At 42.0% G+C, this 12,954-nt stretch overlaps 1 protein-coding gene across 1 annotated transcript; it reads left to right on the forward strand.

The window, feature by feature from the left end:
• The first annotated feature begins 301 nt into the window (after positions 1–301).
• Positions 302–12,390, forward strand: LOC103744229 (T-cell-specific guanine nucleotide triphosphate-binding protein 1-like). The gene is made up of 3 exons (XM_008845958.3): positions 302–448; positions 8,456–8,576; positions 10,820–12,390. The coding sequence occupies exon 3, from the start codon at positions 10,827–10,829 to the stop codon at positions 12,099–12,101; it is 1,275 nt and encodes a 424-aa protein (XP_008844180.2). The 5' UTR covers positions 302–448; positions 8,456–8,576; positions 10,820–10,826; the 3' UTR covers positions 12,102–12,390.
• The last annotated feature ends 564 nt before the right edge of the window (positions 12,391–12,954 follow it).

Here is a 12,954-nt window from a genome sequence, read left to right on the forward strand (position 1 = left end):
TATCTGTCCCCAGTCACCCCCTGGCCTCAGAGAGCTCATTCCCCCAAGTGTCTTGGCTCAGTGAGACTTTCCTGATCTCTTAACTGTCTTTCCCCTCTTTGGGACTCTTGAAATCAAACACTTTTCTTTTCCTAGAAATGCTTGTATTACCCAGAAGCACACAGAGAAGTTTCACTTTTGCTTTCTATAAATGCATGTTCTACCAATCAGCCAGTTTCCACCTGCTGAAGAGGCTGTGGAAGGTCTTTCCTTCTTCCTTCACACTGAGGCACATAGCTCTAGACTTCACATAGGCTTCCCTTACCATTTGTGATCTTTGCTGCTTTCCTGGGGAGGGCAGATCTGTGCAGTTGTCTGCTGTGCCCTGCGCTACAGGGAGCAACAGGTCTGGCATTCTCTGCTCCTTCAGTGGAAACAGGATCTGATCTTTGACTCCAGAAATCTCTTGGTATGTGGTAAGCAAGACAACTCTACCTGCAGAGACCTGGGTTACTTTGTGCTCGGAGGGCTGAGGGCAGAGCTGGCTGGGAGAAGCAGCAAGCAACATCATCATCTTTTCACAAAAGGGAATCATGTCTGAAGCTGCCTTTTGGTGGCTGTGCTGCTGAGAAAATTGTGAGAAAGTTTGGAGTAAGCTGAATGTTTATGGGGTGACTTCCATAGGAAACTATGTAGGTTTCCATGTAAAATGTCTGGGTTTTCTGAGACTAGTATTTTATTGCCGTGGAGCTATTTCACAGGTCCGTGAGCTTGTAATAACAAAAATGAAGTGATGTTTCTCCACTGGCGCATAAATAAAATGTTTTCTGGGGCTCAGGTGATGCCCATCTTTCCCCAGAGGAGACAGCACATTCACCTCCATTTTTACAGATTCTCAAGAATCAATGCACCTGTTCTTTAAGAAGCTCAAAAAACTCTGCTAGCTGTAGTACTTGACATATCATTAGCGATCAGAAATCAAACAACTCTTCCTCTCTCTTCTCTGCTCTTTACTCCTTCTCCTCCTCTTCCTTTTTCTTCCCACACTGGCATTAAACATTGGGCTTGACACATGAAAGGCAAGCTCCACCACTAAGCTGTATTCCCAGCCCTTTTACTTTTTATATTTTGAATAAAAAAAATTCTTTTCTACAGCCAGGTGTGGTGGCACTCACCTTTAATCCCAGCACTCAGGAGGTAAAGGTAGATGAATCTCTGTGAGATCAAGGTCAGCCTGGTCTACATAGTGAGTTCCAGGCTAGCTAGGGCTACAGGGAGATCCTGTCTCAAAAAAAAAAAAAAAAAAAGTGTGTGTGTGTGTGTGTGTGTGTGTGTGTGTGTGTAAATGCTACAGCATGTGTATAGAGGTCAGAGACAACTTTTGAGGGTGGGAACTTTCCTTCCACGCTGCGGAAACAGGATAATTCTTGACTTTGCTGCTGCTGCTCTGTGTATTCCAAGCTGGCTGGCCCAGAGCTGTCAACAGAATCCCTTGTCCCGGTCTCCAAACTCCAAGAGTTCTGGGATTACAGATGCACATTACCACATCCAGTCTTTTATGCGAATTTTAAAGCTGGAACTCAGGTTTTCAGGCTTGCATGGCAAGTGCTTTTACCCACTGAACCACCTTCTGGGCCCTATTTTTAATTTTTATCACCAACAAAAATGATCTGATTTTGTCTCTGCCAGCTGCATGTGCTGCAGTAGCATCTTTGCTTGCTTCCTTTCAGGATTACTTAAGTATGGGTTAGAGTATGTTTACATTTAAGAATTGTGCACATTAAAAAATCTTCTACAAGCAAAATCCTTTATAAATACATTTTTTACTTGGTTTCATACATAAATTAATCTACAAAAAACCATACATATCTTAATCTACAAATGCATAAATAACTTAATCTGTCCACCATAAATAAGACTAACACATTAAAAAATCTTCTGCAAGCAAAATCCTTTATAAATACATTTTTTACTTGGTTTCATATATAAATTAATCTACAAAAAAACCATACATATCTTAATCTGCAAATGCATAAATAACTTAATCTGTCCACCATAAATAAGACTATCAACTTTAATAACCTGTAAGCCTATATAAATTTGTATTACAGAAAAGTGCTCTGTTGGATTTTATATATGACATGCAATGCTCACACTGCTTTCACCAATCAAATGCTCATAACAGGCTATTTTTTTTTCATGAATTAAAGAAAAATGTATTTATGCATATAAAATGAAACTCAGATTTAACCTGTTCTTCCCTCCAAATTCTTTATAAACTTCTTCTCTATGCCACTTTAAATTTGAAGTAAACATGTAAAGTATATTTTGAAATGTTTCTTTAATATATTAAGAACGACCTTTCCCCCATTTCCCTCTTCCTCTTTCCTGCTACTTCCTCTGTATCAGGTCTTCTGTTTTCAGATAAGTGGGTTACACATGAAGCCTTAACGTAAATAGTTCACTGCCCCTTTGCCTTCACTTTCTACACAATACCATGTTACACAAGGTTCAGTTAACTCCACTAATGCATAAATCAGTTTGGAATGACATCTGCTCATATTATTATTATTATTATTATTTAAGTGAACAGTTTGGACTCAGACTTATGGACCTTTGAAAGAAAAAAAATCAGTTTAAGTTTTTTACCAGAGGATATTTGTGTTACATGCTTTGGAACTTTCCAGAATCATACTTGTGTCAGAAAGTACATACACTAATTTATTTCCCTTACAAAATTTTTTTTTGTCTTTTTTGAGACAGAGTCTCCCTGTAGCCCCAGCTGGCCTGAAACTCATTATGTAGACCAGGGTGGCCTTGAACTCACAGAGATCCACCTGCCTCTGCCTCCCAAGTGCTGGGACTACAGGCGTGCGCCACCACGCCCGGCTTAAGATCTTTTTTTAAAAAATATTTTTTATTTAATTTTTGCGGTTTTCACATATCTACAATGAACCTCCACATCTAAGGTTCATGGAACATAATGGAACAAGGAGAGGATATTAATTCATCTCTCAATTCTCACTAGTAAAGCTTCCTCATGCAACAGAAGGCCATGAACACCAGTCCATGGACAGGACTCCTATATTAAGCTTCACCTACCCAGGGCTCAGGGACCATTGCACAAGAGGGTTTGGAAAGATTGTAAGAGCCAGGGGAGGAGGTGCATAACCCTAAGGAAACAGAGTCTTACAGGCTCCTGGGACCTTGCTCATATGAACTTACAGCAATGGTGATAGCATGCACAAGACCCACGCAAACCCAATCAGACAAAAACCAGCATAGAACTGGGGAAATGGGCAGGAGTCCACAACTTCGGCAAGGAACTATTGGCAACTGATCACTGCTGGGTGAGGGAGAGTTGATCTTCTTTAAGGGAGTGATGCTAGACAGGTTGACCAGGCTCCAATGGATGAATTCATACCTAGGGATATCTAGGTAAACAAACTTGATTTGATAAGGCTTAACATATATGACAAAATGCACAAAGTCCCGTGGGCGGTGTATGGGAAGTGCAGACCAGGAAGGTGGGGCTAAATATCATAACTGAGTTGTTTTTTTTTTTTTTTTTTTTTTTGGACATTTTGAGACAGGGTCTCCCTGTAGCCCCAGCTGGCCTGGAACTCACTATGTAGACCAGGCTGGCCTTGAACTCACAGAGATCCACCTGCCTCTGCCTCCTGAGTGCTGGGATTAAAGGCGTGTGTCATCATCACGCTCAGCTCATAACAAGTTTTTATTGTCTCTGAATGTAACCTGCCCATAGTAGACCTTTCAGTTTGCTTGGTAAGGAAGCCAGGCCTTCAAATGTATTCAAAAGTCAAAATGACCAAAGCCGAGATTTTTTTCAGGCTCTTACTATATTGCCTTTTTAGCCAACACTAGCCCTGAACTCACAATCCTTCTACTTCAGTGTCCCAAGTAGCTGGGATTTCAAGCATTTACCACAGTGCTTGGCCAAAAGCTGGTATTTATTTAAAATAGAAGAGAAGGTGGCGATTTAAAAATTACTAAATGTTGGAGCTGGAGAGATGGCTCAGTGGCTAAGAGCACTGGCTGTTCTTGAGGAAGACCTGGGTTCAAATCCCAGCAACCACATGGCTGCTAACAACCATTGATAACCCAGTTCCAGGGGATCTGACCCCCTCTTCGGTCCTCTGTGGGCACTGTACAACAGGGGTGCACTTATGTATGTGCAGGCAATATACTCATACACATAAAATTTAAAAAATTACTAAATGTTATTAAAACTTGCCCCACAGCAATATGTTCCAAGAAAAGTGAATGCCTCTACCATTGTTTAAATGTTATCAAATAAGAGTTAAAATTTAAGGAACATTAAAACTGTACTAGCCTTGCCCACCCTCTCCCTCAATCCACCAGAGGAGCAAAGCAGAATCAATATTATTCTGAAGTTTCTAGAATTCCTTTTTGAAATATCACTTCAGTGAGTTAAAACTTTCAGGACAACACTCAAAATCATTTTATAACAGCATTCAAAACTATTTTGGAATGTCATATTTAAAATTCCTGATGCATACTTCATTAGTTTTTGCTTACTGACTGGAAATTCTTACTTCTTCAAATAATATGGTATATCCGTTGAAACACACTACTTACGTAGTAATTAAATAAGCACTAAAGACTTTTTAGGCAAACATTCCAATTACTTTTATGTAATAAAAACAAAAAGGAATTTTGCATCTTGGGTATTTCACTTTATATCTTATTCTTTAGGCAATTTTGTAGGGTATAAAACTTAGAAAGAAAAAGCACTCTTAAAATTCTTTTTTTTAGCCGGGCATGGTGGCACATGCCTTTGATCCCAGCACTCGGGAGGCAGAGGCAGGCAGATCTCTGTGAGTTCAAGGCCAGCCTGGTCTACATAGTGCGTTCCAGGGCAGCTGGGGCTACAGAGAGACCCTGTCTCAAAAAAAGCCAAAAAAAAATTTTTTTTTAAAATGGTTCAAACTATAAGTAATACTAAGCTAAGCCTGACATTACTTTTAAAATCTAAGTTTCTAGAAGTTTTATTTCTGAGTCAGTTAAAAAAAATGATCTGGTTTACACTATTAATGGCTCAAGGACTTCTTTTAAAACTGCTCTCTGTTAAAGAGCACTACAGAAGGGATGTTTTCGGTTCTCTTAACCTTAAAAAGCGAGGTTTTGGAGCACACGGAAACTAAGGTGAGAGCTCAGAAACAGTTTCTGAAATTGTCAGCTTTCAGTCCAGCGCAGCACAAATCCACAGCTATCACGCATAAAAAATTCAAAATTAAATTTAATAATGGAAATTTCAAGTTGTGTCTACCACACATCATCACTGATGTGTTTCACTGCCTCCAACTGGGGCACAGCAGAGGTGCACATCTGGCTGACAGGCCGCTTGGAGAATGAAGTTGTAGGAGCGATAAAAGGAACACAACATGCGATACTAAAGCATCAGGGCCATTAAAAAACCAATGATAAGGCCGAGCATGGTGGTGACGCACGCCTTTAATCCCAGCACTCGGGAGGCAGAGGCAGGCAGATCTCTGTGAGTTCAAGGCCAGCCTGGTCTACATAGTGAGTTCCAGGACAGCTGGGGCTACAGGGAGACCCTGTCTCAAAAAGACCAAAAAAAAAAGCAAAAAAAAGAAAAAACAACAACAACAAAAACCAGTGCTGAGGATCAATGCAAACACATCTGTCAGTTCCCTCTGCAATCCACTTTCCACTGACTTGTACAGAAGGCATGGATTTACAGTTCCCTATAATTCTTCTACACTGTTGCATGCAGTAATGTTATCCTGTGTTGTAGATTGCAGTGCAACCTTCAAGTTCTCTTATGGAGGCTGGCACATCTCAGCAGGGCTTCTCCATAGTCTCTATTTTCAGTGGCCCTTTGTCTGAGCATCCTAAAGCTTGTGGGTTCATTCCTTGTTGCATACACAGGGTTTGCGTGTGTAAACCAGTGTTCAAAATCCTTGAAATCAAATCCTTGAAATCTCACACAGAACATCCCTGGTCTCATCTCACTTAGACTCTCTTTGGTGGCTATGGCCCCAGCAAAGCTGTTGCTAGTCACAGAGGAGTCTCAGCGAGGCAAGAGAAGGGCCTGGCTTGGAGCTGACCCTTCCTTTGTCCTGGGCCATCACAAGGATACCCCACCCACATCAGGCAGGCTCTGCCTTTTGTGCTTCTGCCAGCCCATGGGGTGTCTGATTTGTGTATTTTAAAATTTGAGATAGTCTTGTTGAATTGCTCAGGCTGGCCTCAAATTCATTCTGTAGCCCAATCAAGCCTTGAACTTGCCATTCTCCTGACAGTCTCCTGACTAGCTAGGATTACAGGCTGTAATAAAACTAACATGATCATTTAATTTTTGCTTTGTTTGAGAGTTAAATTTTCCCTTCTTGAATACTGTTTTTTAAATTTAAAAATTATTTATTTTTATTTTATGTGTACGAGTGTTATGCTTGCATGTATGTAGTGCATCCGGGTCATGCAGTGCCGGCAGAGTACAGAAGAGGGCATCAGATCCCCTGGAACTGGAGTTACAGATGGTTGTTAGCTGCCATGTGGGTGCTGGGATTCAAACCTGGGTTTGCTCTTAACCACTGAAGCATCTCTCCAGCCCCTTGAATACTGTTATTGAAGGGCCTGTGGGAGGCAGGAGATACTTATTCTCCACTGCATAAACCTTATTTCCTCTAATTTCCTCACTTTTATAATGAATGACTAGAAGGCCCTGCCGAAAGTACAGAAGTTCCTTGAGTTTCCTGGGTTTAATCAAATGTCTTTGATACATAAATGTGCTGTAGTTAATAGGGAAACTCTATTGCTGAACTACTTACTGTTGGATGTCTAATATCCACGTGATACTCATGCATGAAATGAGGTGAAATGAGGCTAACTAGGCTGCCACGGGGTAGAAACTATTGCAGTGACTGATGCGCATGTTCATTTGTCTATTGGAACATCAGCAAGCAGGTACTCGGTCACCCTCTGCCCTTGCTTTCCTGAATTTCCTGCAGAGCTTGGGAAATGAGGTCTGCCTGGAAGGCTTCTGTGCACACTCAGCTGCTGAATCAAATAATTCATCCTGTGGAATGGAGAGCTATTGTGCTCTGTGTTGAGGTTTTAGGAAAACCACAAACTGTGTTATTAGCTTCTTGTTGTTGTTGTAACAAATTTTCAAAATTTCATTGGCTTAAAATAGCCCAGTTTCCCCTCAAGGCCCCAGAAGCCCTGTGCAAGGGTGACTGGAAGGGGTGAATGGAACCAGGGTATGGAGTCAACCTAAGTGTCCATGGATGAATGCATGGGTAAAGAAAATGTGTAATGGTTAACAATGGAATACCACTTAGTCAAACAAAGAATGAAAATTTGTCATTTGCAGGAACATGCATGACCCAGGAGTACATTATAGTAAATGAAATTAGCCAGAGAATTTTGAACATTCCTTCTTTGAACATTTCTTGAAACTAAAAATGCTCAAGAAATTCCAATGGACTCTCATATGAACATTTGAAAATTGCCCTGTTCTGAACTTTTATCTAGTTCCCTGTCTAGAACTTGTAATGCTAATTACTCTTGCCTTTACTTCTCCTTCACATCTCCTATTCATGATTCAAAGTCTTTCTTTTCCTCCTCGAGATAAGAGTTATGCAATTTGGGAGTCTTTTAGATAGACCCACTGAAGGGGTACTCCAACTGCGTCACTTTGCATCCCTGTTCAGCATGGAAGAAGCCAGAGCGGTCTGTGTCCCTATTCCCTATTGGCAATTTGAGTAACCCCTTCAGAGGATGGCGTGATAAGAATAGGAGGTAGGAATTGGCTAGGCAGTTAGGGTAAAAAGGCCCCAAAGAAAAGTAGCCAGTTTCTTGCCTAAAAGTCAAAGTGTCCTTGGGCCTGTTAGCAACATACTCTGTTCCAAAGGCCAAAAATGTCAAAAGTATTCGGAAGCTTGTATCTAATCCTTAAAAGATTTTAGGTTTACCTCTTCGGGGAGGTGGGGGAGTGTTAGAGTACCCAAAAGCTGCATAAAAATAAATAAATGAAAGAAGAAAAAAAAAGAAAAAAGTGATGGGGAGATATAGGAGGTGTTAGAGAGGAGGGAGTGGGCATGGATTTGATCAAAACACCTTATATACATGCATGAAATTCTCAATAAAGTTTTTGTAAAAGTTAAAAAGAATGCTGATGTAGAAATAAAAAAAATAACGGTGGCCAGAGGCTTGGGAGGAGAGAGGCATGGGAAAATGTGTTATTTATCTTTCCAGTACTGTGACAAAATACCCATGAAAGTCAAGTGAAAGATTTATCTTGGGCTATGGTTTTAGAGGGCCTAGATCATCAACAGTTGGGCCTGTTGCTTTGGGACTGTGCGGTGGAGGCCTAGCATGGTGGAGAGCACATCGCTGGACAATATGCTCACCTCATTGTAGCATGAAGTGATCATGGTCTTAATGACCTCTACCTTTCTTCCTTTAGGTCCAACCTCCAGTGGATGCTAACACGTCCCAATAGCAGCACTGACAGAGAATCAAGGCTTCAACACACAGGTCTTTCAGTGGTCATCAATATCCTAACTACAGCAGGAGCATAAGAAAAGGTTGGTATGTGGCTACGAGAATACGACCATTCTCTCTCTCTACTTCCCACTATGTTTCATAAGCTTTAGGTGTAGAGGTTCCATTGTATATGTGTCACTTAGAGCCGGGCATCTCTCCGACACTTATTCTCTGTGTGTGACCAGTTGTGGAACTCTGTAATAGCCTCCATCTATTGCAAAAAGAAGCTTCTTTGATGAGTGGTGAATGTTATACTTCTCTGTAAATATAAGGATCTATGTTTAACATACAGTAAGAAATTGATTACATTTGTCTAGGGATATGACAGATGTAGGTTAATCTCCAGGATCTATGACCTCTCCAGCCATGTGTATTTGACTGTGTTTACAGTACCACACATGAGTTCCCTCCCATTGAGAGGGCTTTAAACTCAATTAGATAGCTATTGATTATTCCCTAGATAAAAGTGCCACTAACTGCACCACTATGATTTGTTGTGCTGGTCACAGTTGTGGTTATTAGGCTTTAAAGCTGGGGTAGAGCCAGAGTTGGTGCATGGTCATAAGGAAACAGAGTCTTTCAGGTCTCTGGGAACTTGCTCATATGAGTTTACAGCAATGGTGAAAGCATGCACAAGATCCATGCTGACTTAATCAGACAAAAACCCAGCGTAGATCTGGGGAAATGGGCAGCAGATCCCAACCTTAGCTGAGGAACTATTGGCAGCTGATCACTGCTGGGTGAGAGAGAGTTGATCTTCTGTAAGGAAGTGACTCTAGATAGGCTGACTAGATTCCAGGGAATGAATTTGCACTGAGGGACATCTGGGTACACAAACTTGACTTGATAGGCCTTAACATACATGACAGAATGCATGAAATCTGGTGGTGGTGGTGGGGCTATGTGGGGTATGGATGGGGGAGGGGAATATAGATGATTAAGATATTTTATGAAGTACACAAAAATTCGATAAAAGTATACATTAAGAAAAGAAAATATGCGAGTGAAAAACTACAGCTGGAGGATGGTTAAGCTCTAGTGACGCACAGCGCAGAAGGTGGCAGTAGTTGATAACTTACTGTATATTTCTCCCTAGTTTGCTTCTCTATTGCTATAATAAACACCCTGACCCAGAGCAACTTGGGAGAGGAAAGAGTTTATTTGGCTTATAGGTGACAGCCCATCATTGAGGGAAGGCAAGGGAGGAACCTGGAGGCAGGAACTGAAGCAGAGACCATGGAGGAATGTTGCTTACTGGCTTGCTTCCCGTTTTGCTCAGCTACTTTGCTTATACAGCTCAGGCCCACCGGCCCAGGGATGGCACCGCCCACAGTGGACTGGGTCCTCCTACATCAATCAGCAATTAAGAAAATGCCTCAGAGACATGGCCAAAGGCCTTTCAGAAGGAGGGAATTCTTCAGCTGAGGTTTCTTGTCCCCAGGCAACTCTAGCTTGTGTCAAGTTGACAGAAACTAACCAGCACAATTTGCAAATGGCTAGAAGGGAGAATTTTGTTTTATTTTTGCTTTGTCTTTTGAGACAGGATCTATGTAACCCTGGGTCACCTAGAATTTACTTTGCAAACCAGGCTGGCCTTGAATTCATAGAGATCTACCTGTCTCTGGCTCCCAAGTGCTGGGATTAAAAGCATGAGTCACCATGCCCAAAAAGAGGACCGTGAATGTGCCGACACAAATCAATGATACACATTTAGGGTGTTGGGCATGCTAGTTACTATGATTTGGTCACTGGGCATTGGATACACATGAAGAAATAAATCTTGTCACTCCATGAATATGTATGATTATTATGAGACAGTTAAAACAACAGAATTTATTTTCTTCTAGGTCTGGAGGCCAAAAGTCCAAAATTAGAGCAAAATTAGAATTTGTCATGATAATGAGTCTATGTAAATATTGCAGAATACTAGTCACATCTGACAATTGTTAATTTAGTCACAACACTCAAGTCACCTTTGTCATGCAAGATGACATATTCACAGATTCTGGGAGTCATGATGCGGCCATCTTTAGGGATCATTATTCTGACAGCATAGGGAATGACTACCCTCTCCCTTCTTGGAGACACATGGACAGCATGGAGAAGAGGCAGTTCTTCTCCAGCAGGGAAATCCAAATTCACCATGACAACAAATGAGTTATAGTAACTTGAAGATGTGGGGACATAGTGGTGCACAGAGACCAGCATGTGCCTGCACTGACTTATGATCCTGGTTTGCTGCTCAGCTCTCCTTAACCTCTTTGCTGACTCTCTTTTTCCCCAGACCTTCCATGGAAACTGGTATGGATCAGTTCCTCGCATTTTTCCTGAAGAATGCAAAAGGGATGAATTTTCAGCAATTGGCTACAGAGTTTCTGCCTCACTACTCCTCATTAGTCAGTAAGGCCGGAGGCATCCTCTCTCCAGAAACCCTCAGTAATATTCAAAAAGCTCTCCAGGATGGGAAGCTAAAGGATGTGGTGGACCAAATTCACGAAGCCCTCACTGCTGCAGAAGATGCTCCACTGGAGGTGGCTGTGATCGGGGAGTCTGGGACTGGCAAGTCCAGTTTCATCAATGCTCTTCGAGGGCTGAGTCACGAAGCCCAGGAGTCGGCTAAGGTTGGGGTTGTGGAAACCACCATGGATAAAACCCCCTATCAACATCCAAAATACCCCAAAGTGACCTTCTGGGACCTGCCTGGAACTGGGACTCCCAATTTCCTCCCAGACACTTACCTAGAAAGAGTGGGATTTGCTAACTATGACTTCTTTATCATAATTTCTTCTTCTCGGTTCAGCTTCAATGATGCTGTTCTGGCAGAGAAAATCAAGGATGTGGGGAAGAAGTTCTATTTTGTTAGAACCAAGGTGGACAGTGATTTATATAATGAAGAGAAAACCAAACCCACATTCTTCAAAAAGGAGAGAGTCCTTCAGCAGATCCAAGACTACTGCCTGGCTAATCTCAGTGAGATTGGGGTTTCTGAGCCACGTGTGTTCTTGGTCTCCAACTTTGATGTGAATGCTTTTGATTTCCCAAGACTGGAGGAGATTCTGCTGAAGGAGCTCCCTGCACACAAGCGCCATGCGTTTGCTCTGCTTTTGCCCAATTTCTCTGATGCTGCTATTGATATGAAGAGAGATTTCCTTAGGGAGAAGATCTGGCTCGATGCCATGAAGTCAGCAGCTTTGTCTTTTGTCCCCTTTATGACCTTCTTCAGTGGTTTTGATTTGCCTAAACAAGAAGCATGCCTGAAGGATTACCGAAAATATTTTGGCTTGGATGATAAGTCGATAGAAGAGACTGCTGAGAAGCTGGGCACATCTGTCCAGGACATCAGGGCCTACATCAAGTGCTGGGATTTCTGGTCCTTTGTAAAGGATGACAGCATACCAGCAAAAGTCACGCACTGTGTTGAGTCCTTCTGTGCTGTGAAAGGAGGTCCCACAGCCTCAGTCATCCAGGGTCTGAAAGTCTACTTCCTACGCTTAAAATTCCTCAACACAGTGGTGGATGATGCAAAACTTCTTCTGCGTAAGATAGAAACAGCAAATCTTGCCTAACTGAACAGTAAGCAGACCTCAAGTTGTGTGTGTTCAGTTTGGGAATGGGGGTCTCCTCCTCCAAACTCCCAGGCCACCTCTTCCTTTAGAAGAATGTCTGTTCTGTGAAGGAAGACCATTGTTTTGCTTTAGAGGTCTTTACCACGTGTGAATTTTTTGGCCATAGTCTGTTTTTCTGCATTTATTGACCTATTGTGCTTGATTTCCAGCAATAACACACCATCTGATTTCAATTATTCTCTGTGGTATGAGGTAACATGTTTCTATAGTATGTACTCAAATAAATAGTTTGTCATGACAAAATGAGAAATAGATGTCATTTCACAATCTTTTTCTTGGTTATTGTTCTAGTTAGCTTCCCTATCGCTGTGCTAAAAAAACAACTTGGAGAGGAAAGGGGTTATTTGACTTACAGCACAGTCCATCATCAAGGGAAGCCAAGGCAGAACTCAGGGCAGGAACCTGGAGCACAGGCCATGGATGAACGCTGCTTACTGGCTTGCTGCCCTGGTCCATGCTCAGCCTACTTTCTTATACAATACAGGACCACCTGTCCAGGAGTGGCACTGTCCACAGTAGGCTGGACCCTCCCATATCACTCAACAATCAAGAAAATGCCCCACAGACATGGCCACAGACCAGTCTAATGGAGACAGTTCCTCAACTGAGGCTTCCTCTAACCAGGTGTGTCAAGCTGACAACTGAAGCTATTCAGCACAGTTACCATCTCAAAACCTTCCTTACCAAAACAAAGGATAGTTTACAGATATGAGAGCATCACTGAAGGCACGGGGAAAGGTTTATAGTGGGGGAATGCAGCATGACCAGGAGTAGAGAAAGGATCACAGAAATG

The sequence above is a fragment of the Nannospalax galili genome, unplaced genomic scaffold, assembly GCF_000622305.1.
Source record: "Nannospalax galili isolate Female #2095 unplaced genomic scaffold, S.galili_v1.0 scaffold382, whole genome shotgun sequence".
In the NCBI taxonomy this organism is placed as follows: Eukaryota; Metazoa; Chordata; class Mammalia; order Rodentia; family Spalacidae; genus Nannospalax; species Nannospalax galili.

Bases quoted from the DNA above. Each gene is read 5' to 3' on its own strand.
- LOC103744229 (XM_008845958.3), top strand. From the start codon at position 10,827: ATGGAAACTGGTATGGATCAGTTCCTCGCATTTTTCCTGAAGAATGCA.